The 25504-nt window shown below is 50.7% G+C and overlaps 1 protein-coding gene across 2 annotated transcripts in view; it reads left to right on the top strand.

The window, feature by feature from the left end:
• ACVR2B (activin A receptor type 2B) overlaps window positions 1-22468 on the top strand; it is a 34797-nt gene extending 12329 nt beyond the window's left edge. For both annotated transcript variants that reach the window (XM_060162319.1, XM_060162318.1), the window contains exons 2-11: window positions 5736-5943; window positions 6253-6362; window positions 6522-6673; window positions 6756-6899; window positions 7397-7540; window positions 7865-8013; window positions 9453-9567; window positions 10208-10346; window positions 10440-10570; window positions 12150-22468. In XM_060162319.1, coding sequence (XP_060018302.1) covers window positions 5736-5943; window positions 6253-6362; window positions 6522-6673; window positions 6756-6899; window positions 7397-7540; window positions 7865-8013; window positions 9453-9567; window positions 10208-10346; window positions 10440-10570; window positions 12150-12344 — 1487 coding nt within the window. In that variant the 3' untranslated portion in view covers window positions 12345-22468. The remainder of the gene's footprint in view (window positions 1-5735; window positions 5944-6252; window positions 6363-6521; window positions 6674-6755; window positions 6900-7396; window positions 7541-7864; window positions 8014-9452; window positions 9568-10207; window positions 10347-10439; window positions 10571-12149) is intronic.
• The last annotated feature ends 3036 nt before the right edge of the window (window positions 22469-25504 follow it).

The raw sequence follows: 25504 nt of genomic DNA, 5'->3' as shown, positions 1-25504 counted from the left end.
CATTTTCGGAAAGATGAACAAAGGCTTCTGTACCAAAAGATCTTTACTGAAGGAAGATGTTCGTCAGGAAGGACAGTGGTCCTAGAAGGAAGAGTGGAGCTCTTCCTTCTAGGAAGGGTGAGCAGGCAAGCTGGAGAATGTATGGACTAATAAGAAAATGCTGGGCTTCCCTGGTGGCGCAGTGGTTAAGAATCCACCTGCCAATGCAGGGGACACGGGTTCGAGCCCTGGTCTGGGAAGATCCTACATGCCACAGAGCAACTAAGCCCGTGCGCCACAACTACTGAGCCTGCGCTCCAGAGCCCGCGAGCCACAACTACTGAGCCTGTGTGCCACAACTACTGAAGCCCGCACGCCTAGAGCCCGTGCTCTGCAACAAGAGAAGCCACCGCAATGAGAAGCCCGTGCATTGCAACGAAGAGTAGCCCCCGCTCACTGCAACCAGAGAAAAGCCTGCTCGCAGCAACAGAGACTCAATGCAGCCAAAAATAAAATTAAATTAAATTTAAAAAAAAAAGAAAATGCTGACTTTATAAAACACAGATAATATCTGCTTTGGGAGGCGGATAAGAAGAACAACTGATTAAATGTGGAACACAGATATTATGTTAAACTAATTTAATGTAAGTTGGAAGGAGGTAATTGGAGTTAGAACAATTAAGTTCTAATGAGGGATGGAAGAGATGTTGATTAACTTCAGGCTTTTAGCATAAATGTACATATTAAAACTTAAAGGCTAGCTTATAATAGGATAGAAATAGGGTACATTACTTCCAGACCAGAAGTGGCTGAAATAATGGAATTTAAAAAGATAATCCAAGGTGGTAGCAGTAGAGAAAAAACAAATTTAAACATAGTGGTAATCATAAATGTAACAGGAGCCAATTCTAGGATCAAAGACAGTGTTAGATTGAGTTGGGATAAAAAAAGATGCAGAAAGATTTAAAATAAAAGTTGGAAAAAGATAAACTGGGAAAATACTACAAGAAATGTCATATAGCTATGCTAGTGTCACATAAAGTAGACTTTCTGGCAAAGAGCAAACAAATAAATGAAGGGGGTTACTATGTAGGAACAAAAGTTTTATTGGAATCTGTAAAAACTTCCTATAACCCAAAGGAAAAGCGGCCCAGCAGAAAAATGGGAATGGGTGCGAACAGGCAGTTCTCAGAAGGGGCTGATGAACACAAACATGATCACTCTCACAAGCAGTCAGGAAATGTGTATCAAAACCATGATGTATGATTTCACCCTGACCGGGTGAGCACACATCGGGCTGACGGTGTGGCTCAGGGGGGCTGGAGTCTGTTGGGCACATAAATTGGTACATCCACTTGGGAGAACAGTGTGACTGTATCCAGTGAGTTGGAGATGCTCATCCTTATGTCCCATATCTCTAACGTGTGGCTGTATTTCCTAGAGAAATGCACGCTCGTGGGCACCAGAAAACATGCAAAAGAGGATTCAGGAGGGTTCACAGAGGCAGTGCTTAAGTCAGTAAATGTTGTAAATGACCTAAAGGTCCAACAGGAGGATGGACACTTAGTTTGTGGTCAGGCCATACAGGGGACTGTTCTGTAGCACTGAGAATAAAGGCGTCACAGAGCATGTAAAGGGCATGTACTCTAGAGCCAGGCTGCCTGGTTTCAAAACCTGGTTTTGACACTTAATAAATAACTTGGGTAGAGTTATCCTCTTGTGTGAAAGAAGTTCAAAGAAACGTAGGCATGTTTAGGATTCTTTTCTGCCTCTTGTATGTATGTGCCATTCCACCCTTGTGTGTCCACACACACGTGTGTGTGTGTGTGTGTGTGTCTGTCTGTCTCTCTCGTGCTCTAGCCCTCCCCTTCGCCCACCCCCCCACCTCCATTTAGGTTCCCTTGATTCCCCCCCCGCCCCCGCCACGGGCCATCCTCACTCTGGTCGTGGGAAGATGGTGAAGATGCTCCTGTGTGGATTGGGGGAGGTGGAGGCATAAACTTGGATACAGACACTGTGGCAGGGAGCCCTCACCTTCAGGACCCTTGGCTCCTCTGGAGGAACCTGCGGGGACAGCAGGTGTTCAGCTGACGGCTAGGCCCCCTGAGGGGGCAGGGCTGGGGAGCCTGAAGCAGGGGCTCCCGGGAAGAAAGCCTGGCCGCTGTGTGTGTGGGGCTGCCCCTCCTCTCTGGGCAGACCTGGGTGCTGGACCATGAGGGATAAGGCTAGGCTCGCCTTGCGCGGCCCGCTCTCGGGCGTGGTGGCTCCTGGGGGGTGCGCTGGTGCAAGGGGCCTGAGGTGGACGTGGTGGCAGCTGGCACCGCATTCTCACCACTCTACAGTGTAGGTGGGCTGTGCCCACAGGGAGGCGGGGGCTGCTGAGGGGCCTCCAGGAGCAGGGTGGGGGGCAGGGTGCAGTGGCCCACTGGCTACTGGGGTCCGTGCTACCTCTGGGAGTTGTTGGCTGAGCTAGATGCACCCCAAGGCCAGAGCTCGGGGGACCCCAGGGGAGGCGTGGCCCCTCTAGCTCCAAACCCTCCCACCAAGGCTCTGCCTCACCTCTTCATCCCTCTTCCTCTCCCTACTGGATTTTCCCCTTGTCTCCCCAGTGCAAGTCGGGTACATCCAAAGTCAGCTGGCCTGGGAAATGGACCTCAAGTGTCAAAGCCCATCATTTAGGTTCATCCCGCTCCTGGAATGTGGGTTCTGAGTAGAATCTGCATATATTCTTTCTTTTGGTGGTGGTGCGTGTCCAGGAGCGGGGTTTCTCTGTTCTCCCTGGACTGGGGGCTAAGGGAGCACTGGGGGCATCTTTCTGCCGAGGTGTAGGCCCCTTGGAACATAAGGGCTGCCTGCTGGGGACACTGACGCTGGTATACCTGCTTCCTTTGGAGGCTGCCGGTTGGCTTGGCTGGTGCTCAGGGGTAGAGTGAGCCCCTTGCCCAGGCGTCTGGGGGGAGGTTCCCCACAGGGCTCTGAGGCAGCACGTGAGAGGGATGGGCGAGCCTCCTCTGCAGGGGGCCCCCGGCTCTGTGAGTGTGGGCAGGAACCCTGTGTCTGTTAAAAGGCGGAGGCAGCCTTGTGGTTGGAGTGTTGCCAGAGGCTATAAATAGCTGAGTGTGTGCAGAAGCGGAGTGCCAGGGAGGAGGGGGAATCCCTCTCCAGCTGGCAGCAGAGTCTGGGTGTGGTGAGGGGGGGCATGGAGTCTCCCAGTCTCCCCTGGTCCCCCTGGGGCTCTGAATGCAAAGCTCTTTCAGGTTGGGTATGCACACTCCCAGCCTGACAGGGCAGGGAGCTTGTGCTGTGATGAAGTGGCATAGGCAGCAGGGCGTGTCAGGCTCTAATGTAACAGCCAATGTGCCAGGCATTGTGCTAACCAGCATTAAAATGCATTAACTCATCTCGCTCTTGGAACAGCCAAGGAAGTAGGTTCTGTTATCATCCCCTTTTCATGAGTGGGGAAACGGAGGCACGGGGTGGCTGGATCACTTGCCAGTAAGCATCAGAACCAGGACTTGAATGGGGTCATGGGCACCTTTTGTTTCCAGTTGGTCTGTAGGAGGATCTTGTCAGGTGGGGGTCCAGTGTCATCCTGAACCCTTGGGTCCTACCTGGAGCCTTGAGATTTGGACTTCCCAGCCCTGACCACCTGGGTCCTGGCCACACGGTAGTGGCCAGAGGGGTCTCTGCCTGATCAGCAGCTTGGAGAGAGGAGCTGGGCCAGCCTTGGGCCATTCCTGATGTCTGCTGGCCTCTCTTGTTCGGGCTCCTTGCCTTATACAGGGGGTGGGGGCTTGTTGTCTGAGTGGAGATGGAAGCTCCCCTGAGGACCCTAGGGCTTGGGCTGCAGGCTGAGGCCACCCCTCCTGTTTTCCCCTCCCTTCAGAATCCTGCTGTAGCCAGGAGATAACTCTGTCCTTCTGTCCTTCTGTCTGGTCCTTCCTTCCTTCATACATCCATCCATCTATCCGGTCTGTGTCTGGAACTGGTTCTAGTACTCAAGACAGTCAAGGCTTCTGCAGTTAAAGCATCAGCTTTGCAGTCCTGTGGGGGAAGCCTGACATTTAAAAAGCAGTTGTCAAGCACATTTGTAATGATTTGTCTCTTTCTTTCTTTTTTTAAAAATTATTTCTTCTTTAAATTTTTGTCTGTGTTGGGTCTTCGTTGCTGCGTGTGGGCTCTCTCTAGCTGCGGCGAGCAGGGGCCACTCTTCGTTGTGCTTTGCGGGCTTCTCATCACGGTGGTCTCTCCCGTTGGGGAGCATGGTCTCCAGGTGCACAGGCTTCAGCAGTTGTGGCTCGCGGGCTCTAGAGCGCAGGCTCAGTTGTTGTGGCGCACAGGCTTAGTTGCTCAGCAGCATGTGGGATCTTCCCCGACCAGGGATCAAATCCGTGTCCCCTGCATTGGCAGGCGGATTCCCAACCACTGCGCCGCCAGCGAAGTCTCTGTTTTGTTTCTTACATGAGTGTTCATTATGTTATTTTCTCTGGGAAGTTATCTTTGGTTACATTATTTTTACACTTCTTGAATGTCTGAAATAATCCTTTAAACAACAACAGGCAATTAGTCAAGGGTGATAAATTAGGTGATGGAGGAAGCACAAAGGCCTGTGGAAGTAGAGAGAGAAGAGCCAAAATATAAAGGAGAAAGTTGTGAGCGTCTTGCAGCCAGAGGTGATAACTTGTGCTAAGCCCAGAAGCCCAGCTTGGGGGTCTGCCCCACAGGTCAGGTCTCCTGGGACCCCTACTAGAATTGCTGCTGTGGATGCAGTGGGCCTCCTGAGCCCTCCGGACTGGGGGCTTTGCAGAGCACAGCCGCCGAATGCTGCTGCAGGTGGGCAGGAGCCTGTGGGCATTGTCGGCGTCAGCCTCGGCCCTGCGGCTGGTGCTCACTTAGCCTTTGGTCTCCGAGGTCCACCCCATCCCCTCAGCCCTGTTTCTCACTAGTGGAGCTGCTCTGAGACAAGGCAGAGACAGCGGCAGGAACCTGCCCTTCTAGTTTCTCAGACGTGGTCCCAGAGGTCTGCATCAGAACCACCCGAGACAGAGGGGGTTGGTTAAAGACATAGATCCAAGGACTTCCCTAGTGGCGCAGTGGTTAAGACTCCGCGCTCCCAATGCAGGGGGCCCGGGTTCGATCCTTGGTCAGGGAACTACATCCCACATGCATGCCGCAACTTAGAGTTTTCATGCCACAGCTGAGGAGGCTGCCTGCCGCAACTAAGACCCGGCACAACCAAATAAATAAATTAAATGAATAAAAAAAAAAACCGTAGATCCTGCCCCCACTCCAAATGGATGGGTCTGGGCAGGGCCCAGGAATATGCATTCTTTAAAAAATTATTTGGTTGGGCAGGGTCTTAGTTGCGGCAGGCAGGCTCCTTAGTTGCAGCACGTGGGCTCCTTAGTTGTGGCATGTGAACTCTTGGTTGCGGCATGCATGTGGGATCTTGTTCCCTGACCAGGGATCGAACCAGGGCCCCCTGCACTGAGAGTGCGGAGTCTTAGCCACTGAGCCACCAGGGACATCCCAGGGATATGTATTTTTAGCACCACCCTCCCGCCCCACCCGGATGACACAGTGATTCTGACCATGCCCTGGGGTTTTGAGGCCCCCTCCATTCATTGCTGTTGCTGCAGGGAAGCAGCCCCCCTCCCACCCAGGAGCCCCCCACTGTGCATCTGGCTGTCAGTCTGGCCCCCTGCCTCCCTCGTGGGCCTGGGGCTACTCGGCAGCAGCTCTCTCCCCCGCCACAGGTTCCGGTCGCGGGGAGGCCGAGACACGGGAGTGCATCTACTACAACGCCAACTGGGAGCTAGAGCGCACCAACCAGAGCGGCCTGGAGCGCTGCGAGGGCGAGCAGGACAAGCGGCTGCACTGCTACGCCTCCTGGCGCAACAGCTCAGGCACCATCGAGCTCGTCAAGAAGGGCTGCTGGCTGGACGATTTCAACTGCTACGACAGGTGCCAGTGCCCCTGGGGCTGGGTGTCTGGAGCTGAGGCGGGGACACACGGGCTCTCGTGGCAGCCTGGGCGAGCAGGGGTGGTGCTGGGTCCCTGCCCCTGTTGCGAGGTCCCCAGGAGGGCTCTGGGTGCATGCCCACCCTCTGTTGTCCCTCCTGACCCTGGGTCCCGCTTTAGGAGAAGTGGGCTCACACTCCCCCTGCCCCCCACCTGGTTCCCTGTGGGGTTCTTTGTGGGGAGGGGTTTGGCTGGGCCACCCCGGGGAGGCTGTCCCTCACCTGAGGAGCGGATGGGAAACTGTTCCTCCAGGCAGGAGTGCGTGGCCACCGAGGAGAACCCCCAGGTGTACTTCTGCTGCTGCGAAGGCAACTTCTGCAACGAGCGCTTCACCCACCTGCCCGAGGCGGGCGGCCCAGAAGGTGAGGGGGGGGAGCGATGTGGGCCGGCCTTGGCCCCCCACCGAACGCTCAGCTCCTCTGTGGGGTGGGGAGTAGCCACAGGGCTCTTTGGTCTGGCCCTGGAGGTGTGCGGGTAGGCGGGCTGTGTGACGCCAGGCTCCGTGTATCTGTATCCCCCAGTCACGTACGAGCCACCCCCGACAGCCCCTACCCTGCTCACTGTGCTGGCCTACTCGCTGCTGCCCATCGGGGGCCTCTCCCTCATTGTCCTGCTGGCCTTCTGGATGTACCGGCATCGCAAGCCCCCCTATGGCCACGTGGACATCCATGAGGTGAGATGGGGTGGGCTTGGGGCCGGGCAGGGTAGAGGTGGGGAGGCCAAGCCAGATCCTATTAAGCCCTCGATCCCCCCAGGATCCTGGACCTCCACCCCCATCCCCTCTGGTGGGCCTGAAGCCACTGCAGCTGCTGGAGATCAAGGCTCGGGGGCGCTTTGGCTGTGTTTGGAAGGCACAGCTCATGAATGACTTCGTGGCTGTCAAGATCTTCCCACTCCAGGTGCGTGTGTGCCTGCGGGGCCCAAGCGCTCTGCCCCAGGGCAGTCCACGTCGTGTACAGCTGGGATGAGAGAGGTGTGGGCCCCATTGGGGATGGTGACGTTCGCCTTGGGCCTAGGGTAGGGCTTTGCAAAACTTTGATTTGCAAAACCTCAATCCAGTCTGGTTTTCAGGGTTTTGTTTTGCCATCAGGTTCTGCTTAGGGGCCCTAGACACCAGGCTACCCCGAGCAGTTGCCTGGGACACTTGGCAAAGCCAGGCCTGCTCTGCTTCTCACTGATTGGGTGGTCCTGGGCTCCTCACTTCTGTCTCTGGACCTCAGTGGCCCCCTTTGTAAATCAGGTGCTGGCCTTGGTGATCTCAGGGGTCACTGTTGGTCTGGGGTCCTGGGCCTGGCTCAGTCCTGCTCCACCTCCCTTACAGAGGCTGAGGTTGGGGTTAGTGGGCAGCTGCAGGGTGGCATGGCTGTGGTGAGGTTCAGCCGCATCCCTGCCTCAGGACAAGCAGTCATGGCAGAGTGAACGGGAGATCTTCAGCACACCTGGCATGAAGCATGAGAATCTGCTGCAGTTCATTGCCGCCGAGAAGCGAGGCTCAAACCTGGAGGTGGAGCTGTGGCTCATCACGGCCTTCCATGACAAGGTGAGCACACCCTGTGGACCCTGCTCCCACGGGAGGTGACCGTGGGCCCCACTGGCCTTCCCCTGAGGTGCCCGTCATGGGTGTGGATACGAGGGTCTGCAATAAGAACCCCTCGCCCTGGGATCAGTTCTTACGAATGGGAGTAGTGACTTCATGATTATCACTCTCTGACGACTCCCCCTTCCCAGCCCCTCCTGGCCTCATGAATTCCAGCATCCGGAGGTCGGGGGTGGGAAGCCCAGCCGATGGCCCATGGAGATGGCCCTCCAGGGGCTGGGCTGGATCCTGTCCTCCTGTGCCCAGAGTCTGTGCTGTCCCCTCTAGGGCTCCCTCACGGATTACCTCAAGGGGAACATCATCACATGGAACGAACTGTGTCACGTGGCAGAGACAATGTCAAGAGGCCTCTCATACCTACACGAGGATGTGCCCTGGTGCCGTGGCGAGGGCCACAAACCGTCTATTGCCCACAGGTACCTGGGTTAGCAGTTGCCCTCTCTGCGCTTGACCTGGAGCTGCAGAGAGGGTTGGAGGGTGAGAGCAGGGCCTGGGGGTCTCAGTTTCATAAACGTGGTTAGCTGCTCTGTGGTGTGTCAGAGGCAACCGCACAAAACCCTTTGCCCACCTGACTCTTCCCCTGCCTTCTGCCTGCGTCCCCTGCAGGCTGTGGCCTCGCAAGTCAGTTCTCTGGTGCCCTCCAGTGGCTGCAGGAGGAAGTGCCGACTGCTGACTAACTTTGGAGAGTTGATTTAGCAGGTCTCAAACTTTTTGGTTAGGATCCCTTTACACTCCTGTGGGTTATGGCTGTTGATATTTGCTGTATTAGAGCACACATATTCCATTAACTGTCAGAATGATGACATGTGTGTGTAGCCTCTGGAAAACTCTATACTCTTAGGAGAATGAGCTTAAAAAAAGGCAAATAACAGATTATTATGAAAAGAATGCTGACCTTGCAGATCCCCTGAAACAGTCTCAGGGATTCACTGGGGTCCTTGGATGGTGCTTTGAGAGCCACTGTGCCACCTCCTCACCACAGTGGCAGGCACTGCTCTAAGCACTTAGAAACACCAAGTCATTTCAGCCTCATTGCTGCCCTGTGAGATAGGTACTGTTTTTCTCTGCCCGTCTTACAGGTGAAGGAACAGTGGCGCAGAGAAGTAGACCTAGTGTAGTGTGGTTCTGTGGCCGTGAGGTAGGGAGTGAGCCTCGAATTCCAGGGTTCAAAGCTGAAGGGCCCCGATGGTAATAACATTAATGACATAGGAGGTTGACTGTATGAAATTGCCATTGTTGTAGGTCAAAAACGGTTGAATGTCGACTCTTCCATATGGTTCCACCTAACGGTAGTGCATAGTAAGTGTGCCAGGGGTGTCCCTAAACATTCGTCCATCGGTTTAGCCCTCACGGCAAGGCTGAGACAGGCGCGGGAAGATTGAGGACCTGCTAGGGAGGGGCCAGGCTGAACGCAACCTCAGCCCCCGCTCCGCTGCTCCCGTAGCGGCTCGAGCCTCGGGGGCCTGCTCGGAACCCAGGCCAGTTCACTGAAACTTCTCTTTTCACTCACATCCCAAATAGTGTAAATTCTTCCCAGGAAACTCACATCCCTGGCTGCTATGCCCCCTCCTCAAGCCCGCTGAGAATGTGAGGGCTGGCCTTCGATGCTGGGCACCGGGCTGGGGTCAGCGTTGCCGCTCTGGCGGGAGTGCAATTCTGGACTCTCACACCAGTGGAGGGAGGCGTCCTAAAGCTGCCTGCCCGTGTGGCTTCATGGAACTCCACCCTGGCGCAGACCCTGCTCCCCACGGGTGGAATGGCCTGGCCTGGGGTCTCTGGGAATCAAGGTGGGAAGCCAGGAGGAGGGTCAGTTGGACCACATGTTCGACTCTGTCTCAGTCCATTGTCTCCACAGGGACTTTAAGAGCAAGAATGTATTGCTGAAGAGTGACCTCACGGCCGTGCTGGCTGACTTTGGCCTGGCTGTTCGGTTTGAGCCAGGGAAACCTCCGGGGGACACTCATGGGCAGGTGACGAGCCTCAGGGGGTGTGAGACGTGGGGGCACGGGTGGACGCTGCCCTTCTGGTGCTCAGCTGGGAGGGGGCAGGGGTTGCCCCGCGAGCTCAGAGCTGTCTGAGAACTCCAGGAGCAATGCTCTCTTTCACCCGTGGGGAGAGCGAGGCCTGGAGGGTGGTGTGGTTTCCCAGGCCAGCCAGTGAGAAACAGGTTTCCCTTCCTCTTTCAGTTGTAATTATTAAACAAGATAAAAATAAGATAAATAAGAGTATACTAAGAATCCAAACCAGAAACCTAGAAAAAGTAACCTAAGGTTAAGCCTAAGCAAATCGTCCTAAAACAACGGCTATTACTATTTTTAAGTATTCTCCCCCTTCTGCTTTTGGCGTGCGTCTCAGTGAAGTACACATCATCTGTGTAGCCCCTCGTGGTGCTGATGGAGGCAGCAGTTCATGGTAGATTACTGCTGTCTCGAATGACACTTTACAGTCGTCATTACTTCACGACCCCGGGGCCCCCCAGGGATGTGGTGCGTCAGGGACAGCCGTCATTGTTGGTGGCCCTGCTGTGCACACGGCTGTAGCTCCTGTGTCCAGCTGTGAGTGCATTTGTGTGTGGTTGGTGACCGCAGACCCTCCCCTGTCCCCGTGCAGGTGGGCACGCGGCGGTACATGGCCCCTGAGGTGCTCGAGGGAGCCATCAACTTCCAGAGAGACGCCTTTTTGCGCATCGACATGTATGCCATGGGCCTGGTGCTGTGGGAGCTCGTGTCCCGCTGCAAAGCTGCCGATGGTGAGCGGGACGGGAGCCCGGAGCATTCTGGGTGTGTGGGGGCGTGTGGCTGGGCGTTAGGGTGACCCTGCCGGGCTCTCTCTCCGCCCCCAGGACCTGTGGACGAGTACATGCTGCCTTTTGAGGAAGAGATTGGCCAGCACCCGTCACTGGAGGAGCTGCAGGAGGTGGTCGTGCACAAGAAGATGCGGCCTGCCATCAAGGATCACTGGCTGAAACACCCGGTGAGGGGCCTGGGGGGCAGAGAGGGCAGCCCCTCCCATGTGTGGCAGGGTCAGAGAGAGGGGCCGCAGGCAGCGGGACAGCCCCTCCGCCCCTGCCTGGTCAGAGGCCACTTGGTGCAGTGCCTCCCTTCCACCAGGGGAGCGTCTGGGGAGGTTAGTGCTCTGCAGGGAGGCGGCTCTGGTTTTGGCCACAGAGAGCGATGGGGCCTGACAGCTCTGTCAGAGCCCTGGTTGCCCCCGTGGAGCACTGGTGCAGTGGAGCCCACTGGCCCTGGGCCTGACACATGTTGGTTGGAATCCTGGATCTGCCGGTCAGTAGCTGGGTAACTTCCGGCAAATTGCTTTATGTCTCTGAGCCTTTGTCTCCTCAGGGTAGTAATAGATTGAAGGAGTTACTGTACATCACCAGGCAGGACACCTATCACATAAGTGCTTAATATGGCTTAGCTCTGTGGCATCTGGGCCCCTCCAGTCTGGAGATACCATACAAAAGACCCCAGCTATGGGCTTCCCTGGTGGCGCAGTGGTTGAGAGTCCGCCTGCCGATGCAGGGGACACGGGTTCGTGACCCGGTCCGGGAAGATCCCACATGCCGCGAAGCGGCTGGGCCCGCGAGCCATGGCCGCTGAGCCTGCACGTCCGGAGCCTGTGCTCCGCAACGGGAGAGGCCACAACAGCGAGAGGCCCGCGTACCGCAAAAAAAAAAAAAAAAAAAAAGAGACCCCAGCTATGTAAATCATTACCTTTCTTGGAAGGATATTTGCCTCCAGTTTCATTGAGTCCTTCCCCCTGCTACCCCAGGGTTAATTCAGAAGAGGGACATCCTTGGGGCCAGTGGGAGCTAGCGCTCTCACCATATGGTCTGGGGTCGAGCTGTGGAGGCCAAGTTCAGCTGCCATGCTGCTCCCTGGAGCCCAGAGCCGCAAATGGAAAAATCTTAGGCATCAGGAGAGGGAAGCTGGGCCAGGAACTTACCTTCTGCCTCAGACCTCCTCAGTCTCCCAGGGCAGAGAAACTGGGGTTGCCAGTCCAGTTCCCTGATGAGGAGCAGATCCAGAGAGGTCTGAGTGTGTCCTGATGCTGAGCAGGCCGGACTGCTCCTGGGTGTGGGCATTTTGCCCATCCTGCTGCCTTTCCCAGCTGCACACAGTTGGTTCCAGCACAGGGTGTCACGCCACGTTTCCTGGACTCTGGGGAGGTGTCCAGGGCTATGGGGGACAGGGTGGGATGAAGCCTTCCTTTTTTCCCACTGTGACTGCACTTTGGGCCCTTATGTGGTTTGGGCTTGGCGTAATAAGATTTCGTTTGAATATCACTGCTCCGCGGCAGCAGCCATGTCTGCCCCCGGAGGGCCCTGGGTTGCCCTGCTTCCCACGTTGAGGTTCAGTGGACCCTTCGTCAGCGCTGTGGAGGAGGCCCGTGGCCTCAGGCTGGTGACTGTCGGAAGGGGAGTCTCCTTCAGACCCCTGCAGGTGGGCTCGTGGCTCTCGCTGGTCCTCAGGAACATCGTCAGGTTTGCTTGTCCTCAGTGAGGGCCACCGGCAAGGGCATCTGTTTCCTCTCTCCCGCTGGTGTGCAGGGCCTGGCCCAGCTCTGCGTGACCATCGAGGAGTGCTGGGACCACGACGCAGAAGCTCGTCTGTCCGCGGGCTGTGTGGAGGAGCGGGTGTCCCTGATCCGGAGGTCTGTCAATGGCACTACCTCGGACTGTCTTGTCTCCCTGGTGACCTCCGTCACCAATGTGGACCTGCCCCCGAAGGAGTCGAGCATCTAAGCCCAGGACATGAGTGGATCTCCAGACTCAGTGGATCTGAAGAGGAAAGGAAGAAAACAAAGTAGTGTTTTGTTTTGGAAATCCCGTAACACCAACAAACACGCAAAATGCAGCTGCTACTTTACCTTGACTTCTTATTATTATTATAATTATTATTATTATTATTATTAATATTATTTTTTGGATTGGATCAGTTTTTACCAGCACATTGCTCTACTGTATCGCAAACAGCAGACACGTCAGCAGGCGTTGAGGTGCTGAGCTGTGAATGCAGAACCAGCGCCGTGCTGAAGAGCCTCGGCCACCTCCCGCCCTTCGGGGTTCATTTTTCCCTCTTTCTCTTTGTTTGTTGTCTCAGAATCTGTGACACAAAGAAACCCATCTCCTGTCTTAGGAAACTTAATGCTGCAAACTCTACCTAGAGGAACCTTTGAAGACTGTTACATAAGAACACATCTTCCTCAAAAGAGGAGTTTCCCTCTGCCCTCGTCCTCCACCCCCCCACCCCCCCGCCTTTTACTGTGTTTTTCTCCCTTTTTAGACAGTGAGTTTAAGAAACAGCAGATGTGTCTTTCACGGATTAACGGGTGTTGTCCTGACCGAGGAAAAACTGGGCTGAGGATGAGGATGGTTTGGACCGGAGTTGGAGGGGAGGACAGAGCTGGGGGTGGGGTTTGGTGCAGAGCTACACTGGACCCGGGCACATTCGGAGCAACATCCTTTGCTATGAGACTACTTCTCAGGTAACCAGGAATCGAGGGGAAGGAGTGTGTGGAGGCCAAGCGTTAACGGCAAGAGCAGGGTTTGGAGAAAGTCTGAAATCAGGTGTGGCTCTGACCCATCTGTTGGCCCTGACCAGTTTTTTCCACTCACTTGGGCTTGGGCATAGGACAGAACATTTTTTCTGCCCTGATTTTAAGGTTAGGTAAGGGTATAAATCATCACGGTTTAGTGAGTACATTCTTCGTAAGACATGATACTGTAAATATCTTTAATGAGGAAAAGTTGAAATATGTACATTGCTTCCTCCTGGAGCAGTTCAGGGAAATGGCCACAGGGGGCGCTCTGCACAGCCAGGGCGGGAGAGTTTCCTGGGTTGGGCCTGCCGAGAAGGCCTGCCCCTCTGGAGACCCCTGGAGTCCTGCAGTGCTGGCTCTGCCCTGTGTGGTGACGTTCTTGTCCCTTTCTGTGGCTCGTGAACACAGCTTTCTCCAGACCCTTTAAAGAGGTGCATATTCGAAAAACAGTTTCTCTGTTTTGCCATAACCTTGCTCTCGTCAGTGAATGTTCCTAATGCTGCTGTTTCAACATTTGAATTTTTTTTAATTTATGAAACATGCAAATTTTTTAAAAAAACAAAACACACACATCCACACATACACGCTTTGCTATGTGGCTTCCGAGGTTTAAATTTTGAAGAGTAAGAGAATTAAAACTTCACGACCACAGACCACCTCAAACCAGAAATACCTCAGAATTTTCTACTTGTGTAAGTTTTATTATATATTTTATTAGTTGTGTTGTCTTGTAGTAAGTATATTTTAATGTAAGTTGGCTTTTATGACAAGAAAGTTTAAAAGAAATAGAGAAAAAGAGGAAAAGTTGTGAGTCTTCTAGGGAGTGCTACCATTTTTCTTTGATAACGCCCCCTTGTAAATAATTGTCATCAACTGTAGGTTGGCTGTCTGGGCCGAGTCTGGGCATTCATCACTCTTATTTGTGAAGACTTTTCCTTCCCGTTTCTTTAGACCATTTTATTTAAAAACTGGATCTCTTCACCTTGCGGGTAGGCGAGTTGGTGGACGATGGGGAGAGGTTGACTGGCGTGAGAAGGGGAGGGGGGAGCCTCCTCCTGAGTTAATTGGAAGTTCAAGTGTTTCCCTCGACTTGATTGGTCATCGTTCAGGATGACAGGTGACCCCACTTTAACTTGGCAAAACTGTAGCCTTTAGACCCACGTGAGGTAATTTTACTCGAGACTTAATTTCTTAAGCACATTGGCAGCAGTGATAGCGGAATTGAGCTGTAGGCCTCTGGGTCCACACTGCTCGGGGCCGGTCTGTGACGGCACGGCTTGGTGGTGAGGGCTCAGTGCACCGCCACGCGGGGGTTCTGGGCCCCTGGCCCGTGTCCTCCTCTGCGTGTTTGGGCACGGGGTGTGGTAGGAGACGAGTTTGCTTCCCTCTCAGAGCTCAGTTTTTGCTTCATGGGTCAAAACGTGGGCTGGCCAAGGTGGCCACAGGGACAGGTTTTTGTTTTTGTTTTTTGGTAAGTTATTTGTCTTCTGACTTTTCCTTTTTAAGCTATTTTTTGCTGTGGTATTTTTCTTCCCTCGGAATAATTTTTAACAGAAAAACAGACCTTACAGCAGTTGCTTTTCTTTTCCACTTATGTCTTTCAGAAGCTTTAAAATATTTATTGAAAAGTGCCATATCTGATTTCTCCAGCTTTCTCCTCAGGCAGGGCTGGGAGTCTCTACTTTTCAACCCTCAGAAGAAACGAATAGAATAAACCAGTAACAAATGTAGCTCATTTACCATAGGCATGATTAGATCCCTGATCCCAGCCCGTGTGGAACACTAAACCCCAGCCTCTGTTTGGTTTTAGATTTCCTCTGGGCAGTTTTTCTTTTGTGTGCTGGCTTGATTCTTCTGGGAGCACGTTTTGGCCCTGCTGTGGGACCTGCGGGGCAGGATGCAGGACGGACAGGGCAGGCCTTTTGTCTGGGGACGCTCCCTCTTTGCTGACCCAGTGCTCAGCCACTGTCACTCCCTTTGGGGCCTTGGCACCAGAATGAAGTGTCCAGAGATGGCCCCATGTGGTGTGGCCGGGCAGAAGGCTTCCAGCGGCCCTTTCCCCGCGTGCTAGGCTGAGTGTCCCTGACTGCTCGTGGCCAGGAGGTGGGCATCTCTCTCCCGGGCATGCTGCTGGGGCCTGGGTGGGTCTTCCGCCTCTGATAAAGTTAGGTTTACTGTCATGTCTTCTTCTCCGGGGAGTCAGCCATCCAGAGCTCTGATTTGTGTCGATGGGGTTGGGGGCCTCTGCCTGTGCTCTTCTTCACAAAGATTTCTTGTAGCCTCCACTTCCGGCGATCTCAGATCACTGCTACATTCCCCCCCCACTGCCCCCCCCCCCGCCCCGCAAAGCTCTGTGGAAGACGCGGGGGGTGGGCAGGGAGGGAGTCTGACATTGCTTTCCCTGCCTCATGCAGGGTGAGAGGGTGGCCAAGTCCGGGGACAGAAGTGGCCCAGGATCCCTGCCCCTTTCTTCCTAGTGTACTGTCGTCCGGGCAGGCTTCTGGCTGTGGGGTGGACTTGGGGGAGAGTGTGTTCTTTTTGATCACTGTGGGGAGATCTCCTGAGCCAGAGAGATCCATGGGAGGGAGCAGACACGTGGGGACAGAGGCCACCATGCCACAGTGTCCTGCAAAGGACTCTTCATGACGGGCAGCCAGAGAAGGCCATGGATGTAGTCGTTAGCTCATGCTGGGGCTGGCATAAGCTGGGCTTTTGCCTGGGGCCATTGGTCCCTATCAGGAGTCCTTCTTTGGTTGATTACTTGGGGTGTGAGGGCTGAGAATGGACCCTTAGGAGGAAGCGAGACCCAGCTGTGCATAAATGTGGTGAGCGCCTTCAGCCTGGTGTTCAGACGGCCTTCCTGTCCTGCTGGCTTTCAGTAGGTGCCCGGAGGGGTCAGTCCTGCTGGGGAGGCTTCCCCGTGTGTGCCAGCTGCTTCTGACTCAGGATTCGCTCTGTCTGGATGTGGTGGCACGTGTCCAGAACACGAAGGACCTTGTCCAGCCTTGAACATCCTCAGGATCCTTGAGCCCCCAGCTCACATGTTCTCAGCCGAGGGAAAGATCTGCCATCTCCAGGCCACTGAGGTGGTCCTTCCCCTGCCCCTGGGGCCAGGCTAATCCTCCTGTCATGCTTTAGGGAGCTGAGCAGGTGACCCTGCAGTTCTGTGTCCCCTTTCTCTCCAGTTGGCCACGTTCTTGCTGGCTGCTGCCCTGCCCTTCTGCACTGGGTGCTTGTGTTGCATGTGTGGTGTTTCGTTGGTGGCGAGCCCAGCCGTGTACTGAGGGTCCACCATGTGCTACGTGTGGCGCAGAAAGCCCATCACGTGGCCCCTGTGCTTGAGCCATGAGGGCGGGGAGGCAGCTGCTCCATCCAGGGTGGGAGGACTAGGTGACCCTCTTGCAAATGGAATTCTGCCTCTTTTTAGAATGCAATGTGAAGTTCCCCACGTCTATTGGTAATACAAGGATTTGATGTTTTTTTAGTAATATAGTGAGCGTATGTATGTAAGTTTTTACAAGTGGTACTAGAAGTTGAACAGCCTGACATTATTCCGGAGAACTTGGCTCCCTAGAAAAATATCTAAATTGGAAAGCATTTTTCAGGAGAACTCAGTTTACTCAGTCTGTCAGTCCCAGCTATTTCAATGGCCTGTTGGGTTCTGAATCTTTGGAGAGACAGCCAGCCCGCCCTGGTTCACAGCTCAGGGGCCCTCAGACCACATTTTTCCAAGAAGCACAGGGAATTGACTCTCTACACGACCCCCCCCCCCCGCTCCCCCAAGCAGCCAGAAAAGGAAAGAGGACAAGATGGCTTTTTCTCCTCTTTTGGGTGATTTGAATTCTCCTAGGTCGATGGCTGTTCACAAAACCTGAACTAATAAAATGCTCAGCAGCTAATGTGTTCAGCCTAGTAATGATGAGTTTAAGTCTCAATCAGGAGTAATGTTTTAGGCAAAGAAACGGACCCAGTAATTCAGTTGATGAACTGTTTGTTTATTTTCTCAGTCTAGATTTGTAAACAATGTATTCAGGGTTATAGGCATAGTTCTTTAAGTAAGACTCCTGACAGTTAATTTGTAACCAGCAATTCATGTATGAATGTATCCCAGACCTTTAGGAGGCTTGGGGAAGTTTTAAAAGATGATTTTAGTTTTGTAGCAAAAAGAAATTGAAGCTTAAAATGCACCCTCTCCCTTGGAAATTAATTTATTTGACTCAGCCACACTTTAAAAACAATTACAGTCGGCCCTCTGTATCCACGGGTTCCTCATTCGTGGGTTCAACCAACCTCGGATCAAAAATATTTTGGGGGGAAAAATTACAGAATGTTCCAAAAATCAAAACTTGAATTTGCCACCTACTGGCAACTCTTTACATAGTATTTACATTGTATTTACAACTATTTACATAGTATTTATATTGTGTTTGGTATTATAAGTAATCTAGAGGTGATTTCAAGTATAGGGGAGGATCTGTGGAGGTTATATGCAAATGCTACACCATTTTATGTAAGAGGCCTCTGCCTCGGTGGATTTTGGATTCCCATCCCCCTGCCACACTCCTCCCCCATACAGAGGGACGACTGTAGTGGGTCCAGGAGACCTATACATTATCATCAAGTAAAAGTCCAAATTATCTAGTGGGCTATTTTGAATATTCCTATTTTAAACTCATTTTGGGTCCACTGTAAACTTTGGTTTGGACAAGATTTTGAATTTAAAGGATTTACCACTAGTTAAATTTTTACAATTTTTACCAAGCTTTTACATTTCTGTGATGGTATCTTCCAGGTATGAGTGAAGCAGGACTTTTTGATTGTGGTACTCCATGTATCCCTGTAGTGCCAAAACCAGTGATATATCATTTGCTCCTATGGCAGCTCGTAGCGATAACACAAGTGTTTTTTCCTCATGAATTAAAATGCATATTCTCTAAACGCCAGCATGTGGAGATGGGCCCTGTGCTGCCCTTTCTTCTCCAGGAGTGTCTTTGGATTGTCTGGGGCCTAGACGATTCTGAGAACTACTGCAAGCCAGTTACAGGACACTAAAGAAATATACACACGGACACGTGTGTATGCAGTGGATTCTACAAACGTGGTTTCTTGTGGACATCTACAGAAAAGAGTTTCATTCATTTGCAAAGTTTACATTTTTAAGCTGATGGTTATAAAAAATACAACGCATTAGCTAATGCTTTTCAGGCAGGTGAGGATGGGTTTTTTGCAAATGGATGAGTTCTGTCTTGAGTCCTGGGAATTTCTGCTGTTGGTTGGGAGTGGGCTCATTCCCTGATTCTCCGAATCATGTTTGCATTGTAATGTTGTTAGGTAGCATTGTAAATAAAAGTATAGGTTATATAATAGAGTTACAACACTTGAAATTTTACTTTAAAAAATCTATAGCACTACATATATATTTAGTTATATCACCTGACAGATTTCTTCTGCACAGTGTGGAGATTGTTTTATACCACAGATTATTTTTATAAAGTCTAGTGAGTTTCGAATAAGAATGATTCTCTAATCAGAGTAATGAGCTTTACCTTTCAAGATAAACATACACTGGAGTGTAAGTGGTGTGGCACTGTCACTTAGCTCTCCTGCGGATTCTCGTTGATACACTGGCAGATTACAGACCATCTTTGGGTCTCGTTTGACCAAAACTCCACTCGTGGCTGTCTGTGTGGGACGGTCTGTGCAGGACAGGGGTGCTCAGCCCTGCTCCTTGCAGACCTGGAGGAGAGGGGCTGGGAGAGGCAAGTGGAGCCTGCAGTGTGCTTCACAGCCGTGCTTCCTCCTGAGGTTTCTTTTGAACAAAGGGTTCTGAGGTGAATAATTAGTTTCTAAGTTACTCTCATGGGTGAAGTAGTATGAAGGTGTTTTGGGGAACAGAAATTGCATGGGTGCAGGTTGGGGTGGGTTGGGACTAGAATAAGATTCAGGCTACGAACACGTGAAAAGAGGATTTGGTGATTGGAGAAATCTGCCAAACTGAATTATCTAGGACCAAGTTATCCAGTTTTCAGGACAGAATTCCCAATGGAGTAATTATTCGGAAAGGGGGAGGGTGGTGTGTGGACATAGTGATCAGATTATACGGAGAGCTGCCAGACACATGTTATCTTCTCTGTGAGGGCTGTTTGGAGGCGAGAGGGGCTGCGTTGGCTCGCCACTTTAGTCTAGCGAGTAACCCAGGAGTCTGTGGAGGAGGCTCAGAATCCTGTACCAGCAGGGCATTTTTCCAGCATCTACAAGGTTTTCCCACTCTTCCTACAAAGGTCAGCATCACTGCCATAATCTGGAAGGCAGTCTTCATGTTAGCCTTTTGAGTTTTTGGGTAGAGAGTGGATGGTTATTGGGTAATGAGCCTTTTTGTTGGGGATGTATAGGAAGTATACATCATGTATACTCATCTATACTCAAGTATAGAGTCATATAGCTCATACTCTGTAGCCGTAATGGCTGAAGGCCTGTTCCCCAGCCCCTGCCTGCTGGCTTCAGCTGCTGCGTTCGGAGGTGTTCTGGTTGGGACAAAGTTGTCAGGAGAGTCCCTAATGTGTCATGTGAAACCAGCTGTGCTTTTATTCGGTCTGATCGAGAGTAAAGTTTTACGCTACCCCTTTTATACTTGAATGAATTGAGTTTTGGCAGATCCAGGAGCACTCTGGGAACCAACCATCCGTCATTTTCCTGTTCCCCATCAAAGAACATTTCTCTGCTCTCCAGCCACATGTCTTGGAATGTAATTCTGTTGTGCCTTTGTTTTTGTCACCTGCCTCCCCCCAAAAGCAACTGCTGTAAGCTTTTTTCTACTTGTCTTTTCTAGCCCGAAACCCCACCTTTTTCCTTTTTCCCAGCTATATTTTCTGGATGCAGTTCTGTGCTCCAGGTGTGTTAAGAACCAGTTACCTCAGACCTTGTGTTGAACAGTGTCACCATCTGGGTCCTCTCGAAACTGCAGGCTTGTGACATACACACGCAGGAACTCTGCCGAGTATGGGTACTTATTTGTTTTAAAGTAAAACTCTTCCCAAGGATTGCAAAAGGGGCTTCTGGCAAGCTCTTCATGGCCCTGCGGTGGGATGGGTCTCGAGTGCCATCTGAAGGGTGCTTTCCGCGCTCCACTTTGAATTCTGCCATTTTCAGTATTCTGCTGTCTGAATAGGCAGAGTGATTCAACTGGTTGGCCTTGTACACAAATGAGTTCCGAAAATGAGCTCTTTGTAATACATTTCCAGTCACTAAAGCTCAAATGAAGAACATTCCCTCAAATGGCAGGATTGAAAACCCCGCCCCCATCCACCACAGTGCATTTCGGGAAGATGTCTGTAGCGTATGTTGCTGTGAAATTAGGCCTTGCGGGTTATGGCTGTTTGTCATTTTGATGTATTTTAAATAAATATATATATATTTTTTAAAGAGCCTTTTTTACCAGTTCAGAAAGTTTAATTAACCAGCAGTCACCACATCTGAATTTTTGTCGCTGGGGCATAGATGGCAGACCAACATTAAAGTGGTAACTCAGCCCTACGAGCATGGGCTGCCCACCTGGCCTGTCCTGCTGACCGTGGGACACCAGGGTCAGTGTGTCCCCACCGGGTCCCAACTCAGCCCTCGAAGTGTTCGGTCTCTACTCTGTTCAGGCGCTGTTTACTTCAGTCTCTGCAAGGGCTTTAGCCCAGCTGGGGTTTTCTCAGAGCCCTGCCACGAGTTAAGTGTATGTTGAGCCAAATAATTTCTCCATGAGGGAAAAACACGCTCATCGAAATTTTACCAGCAATGACAGAGATGAGAGTAGGAAAGGTTAGGCAACATCTGGGATTTGATTTGGAAAGCGTCCAAGTCATTGTCAAACACCGTCTGAGAGCCAGTGACCTTACAGAGATTCTTAGGAGACCTCATCTGAGAGTGTGAAGACCTCCTGTGAGGGGAGGAGTTGTTAAAATGCCAGCGTCTTTTTCCTCCCTTTTTTTTTTTCCCTGGAATTCTGTAAAAATGCAAAGAGAATTGGGTGGTACTTGAGAATTGGGGGTGAGGGTTACCGCAGATGAGAAACATACTTCTAGATTTCAGTTCCACGCCACAAATCCACACAATGCCGTTTTTCAACTGTACAAAAGAATCTGCTTATGAATTTGACATGATCTTAATGGTAGCATCAAAGGCCGAATTTTTCACGTGTTAATATTTTTTCCACATTTGTCCTTGAATCTGAAGAACTTCATACAGTACTGTAAATTTAACTTACATTGAGTTTGATGTCAATTCTTGTGAAAAGAGCTTCTGCATGTAACAGACACACAGTTAAGGAACACAGCAGAGTACAACATTTGCAGGACCAATTCTGGAACCAACAGATGTCACCTCTCATTTGCCATCTTATATGTCAGTGTTACCATCTCCTTCTAAATGTGTGTATTATTTGTAAGGAAAAGAAGGAAAATCCTAAGACTTGTCTAATAACTTAGTGGAGAATGTGTGTGTTGGGTTTAGGATGGATAGCAAAGTCTTTTTGAGCTGTGTTATCTAACTTGTATATAAAACTGTAATTAAAAGTTTGGATTCACCTGTTTCTCACGGTTTACAATGATGAATCATTTGAAAACTCTGAAAATGTGACTAGGATATGATTTAAGCCTGTAGAAGTGAAGAAGCTCTTCAAGTGCTAAAACTAAAGACTTCTAGTTTTTGGCTCAAATTCAGTAAGTACTGTTTGTATGCCACGATATGTGAGATGTAAATGTAATAGGTCACTTTTCACCCTTGTAGCTATAAAATAAAAATTTTGTAGAACAGAAATAGATTGTACTACTGAATTAACAAAAGTTATACTAAAGTATCATGTTTAAAAAAAAATATATATATATACACACACACAGAGTTAAGCTTGTTGCTGTTACCCTGTCTGGATTTGAAAAGTGTGCTGATTTATATATATATATATATAAAAAACACACATATATATATATTATATACCCGCACACATCTAAAATGGCCTAAAGCAGACATCCATGTAATTACAGTTGCAAAATGAAGACATTTTGGAGAGAACATTGTATCATAGTTCATTCATTTGCAGTGGATCTTTGTTCCTTTTTACTGTGGTAATTTTAGAAATGAGTGTCAAGTTTGGAATTAGATCTGCTAAGTTGGGGTTTTGCTGCTTGAACTCTGCACTGGGTCCTCAAATAAACCGATGTGAATGTAGTTTTTTCCCCCTGTGTGAAGAAGCAGTCACGCCCCAACAGATAGGAGGAAAAATCTAGAACTGTTTCAAGTTTTATCTTTTTGTATATGAAAATAAAATAATAATAATAAAAAAAATCCTGTTGTCTCTCTTAATCACACGGCAGGGGGTTGTGTTCTCCCACTTACAGGGCCAACTTGAGCACCTCCGTGAATTCCTGCTTGGACGACATGCAGTTAATGGCCAATACCTAGGCTGTCAAGGTCCTGTGGGTGGACCTAAGCACAGGTCTCCAGGTCTGCCCTTCGGAAGCTCAGGACTTAGTTCGAGACACTGTGGGCTTCTCCTTAATGGACTGTCCTGGGACTTTGGGTATGTTCCTGCAGGACAGGGGTGTTATTTTCCAAATCCCCAAGATCCCCCCACACACAACCCTGCTCCCCAATCCTATACTTTGCAGACAGCCCTGAGCAATATTTTTGTAAGTGCAGCAGAGAAACCTAGAGAATACAAGCGCTGCCATTTCCAAACATGGCTGAGTAGCTGGGTCACTTGCTGAGCTGTTAAAAAAATACAGTGATGGAGCACCACCCCAGATCTGAATCAGCAAGCCACATCTCCCGTTTGGGAGCTCCTGAGTTATCTCACTAGATGCAAACGTGGTTCCCTGCTAATAAAATAATTATAGTCTCTACTACCTAATAAAACAGGAAAGACGCAGAAATCACCTCACTGCTTTCTGCAGTAACATAAAAGATTTTTTTTGGCCTCTGACTAATAGTTGCTAAGTGGAGAAACAATTGCTTTGAATCCTTCTGGTGGTGTCAATGCCTTTTTATTCACTGTTTATTATGAAGATTAAATAACCTGCTTGGATCTCTTTGGAACAATTTTTGATGAAGGGGCCCTCTATTTAGGAACCGGTTGTCCAGTTTTTGATCCATTTTGTCTTCTCAGAGTTAGAAAGTTCACCTTTTATTAGTGAGTGCCCTTGATGAGAAGGAGAGGAAGACAAAAGGCTAACATTTTTGAATGAAGACCTTAGCGCTAGCAACACTGGAAGGTTGAACTGCAGGGACCATCTGGTTGCTTTCTCTTCAGCAAAGGGATTCTTTCAGTTAAAACAAAAAAAAAATTGGACACAGAAGCCGGTTCATAAAAGCAGGCTTGCCCAAGTTAGCAAGTAGAAGAGGGCTCAGGGGCCATTCAGCCTTCCCTCCCACTCCTTCCCTTAATTTTCAAGCACCCCTATGGAATACTAGGGTTCCCCTGATGATAGTTTTAAAACTACTGGTCCTTCATTTTAAAGGTGGACAAACAGGCCCAGAGGAGGTACCCTACCCAGAGTCGGGCAGACTTTACTTCTAATTCTTGACTCTTGGGGCCCAGTGTGGGGTTCACTGTTGTTTCCAAGTACAGGATGTGGGAGAGGAAGAGTCACCCACCATTTCTCTCTCTTTCTGGTGCTTAGCACAGTGCATGGCACTTAGGAGGGCCTTGAGAACTACCTCTTAAGTGAATGTGTGTATTTAGTAAATTCTGATGGAAGCTGTCAAAGCAGCTTTGAAACCTACAGATACCAGTGTTGCCTGGTTGTATTTGGACTCTTGACTGCACATGCCAGACACCATTAAACAAAAAGGGGGCTTTGCCGGAAGGATCCTGGGGCAAGTGGCCAGCCAAGCCTTGGGTAAAGGGCAGGATGTGTCTGGGCTTCTTCAGGAGCCTCGGAAGCTGGGGTCAGCATGGCACGCCTTCACCCGTGTCTCAGCATTTGTTCCACTGGTGTTCTGTGCAAGACCAGATGCATCTACTCTTTGTCTACTTAGCAAGAAAAAAGGCTGTAGACAGAGCGGGAGTTCCATATGTCACAGCTGTGCTATCTGGAGAAAGTTCCAGATCGAAAATCCTTAGGAAGACTCTGGTTGACTTAGCTCAACCAGTTAGTGTCGGAAGCCCTGGGGATTATACAAAATGACTTCATGACAGGTATTCCTGGGAGGGCGTATGGAGCCATGAAGCTGTCAAAACAACGTATACTTTTTTTTTTTTTTTTTTTTTTTTTTTTTGCGATACGCGGGCGTCTCACTGCTGTGGCCTCTCCCGTTGCGGAGCACAGGCTCCGGACGCGCAGGCTCAGCGGCCATGGCTCACGGGCCCAGCCACTTCGCGGCATGTGGGATCTTCCCGGACCGGTGCACGAACCCGTGTCCCCTGCATCGGCAGGCGGACTGTCAACCACTGCGCCACCAGGGAAGCCCAAAACAACGTCTACACTTAAGTTGGTTGTTAGAATTGGCCTCCTGCTTAGTGAACTAAATCCACATGGAATGCTGGAGATTATGCTGCAAAATGAAGAAGACCTATTTATTTGTGAATGGGAGTACATAAAACATATAACCTTCCTTTGACAGCAGGCATTCAGCAATCCGGATTCCATATTCTATAAAGATAAAGTAGAGCTGCCTAAATAAAAATTGCTAATATTAACAGAGCACTTAACGACATGCCCCAGGTTCTTCCCTAAATGCTTTACATGGTTAATCTCCTTTAATCCTCACAAGAACCCTATGATCTAATAAGTATTATTATTATTACTATTATTATTCCCGTTTTAAAAAGAGGAAACAGAAAGGTAGAAAGTGGTTGAGTGGGGATCCAAACCCCTGTGCTCTGATTCAGGGTCCTAAACCACCATGGAGTACTGTCTTGTCAAGAAACTCCTTAGGAGATGCCAAGCTATCTTTAGAAGTTACGATTTGTGTACCATGCGATTTCAAAGCCACGTGTCATGAGGCCATCCAATGTGGCAGAGGTTTTAGAATCAGACCTAAGTTGGAATCTCAGTTCTGAGGACCTTAGCGTAAGCATGCGCAAGTGGTTTACTCACCTATTAAACGGGACTAAGAGTATTTTCTTCTTAGGACTGTATGTGCACATACCGAGCCTTCAAAGCGTCATGCTCTCACCCATCACCCGGCCCAGGGGACCAGGGATGGAGCCGGGACGCTCCTGGGCCTCCAGGTTTGTCACCAGGGGGCGCGCTCTTGCTCTCTGCCCTCCGGCGTCTCCTGAGAGGCTCAGGGCCAGCGACTCCAGGTAGCGCATGCGTGTCTTGGTCCCGCGGTTGCGATTGGCTTTCAGGCGGCTGGCTTGGAGTGCGCATGCGCTAA

Source organism: Lagenorhynchus albirostris, chromosome 10, assembly GCF_949774975.1.
Source record: "Lagenorhynchus albirostris chromosome 10, mLagAlb1.1, whole genome shotgun sequence".
Taxonomy (NCBI): Eukaryota; Metazoa; Chordata; class Mammalia; order Artiodactyla; family Delphinidae; genus Lagenorhynchus; species Lagenorhynchus albirostris.
The sequence above is the reverse complement of the archived record's forward strand: the minus strand, read 5'-3'. Positions and strand labels throughout refer to the sequence as shown.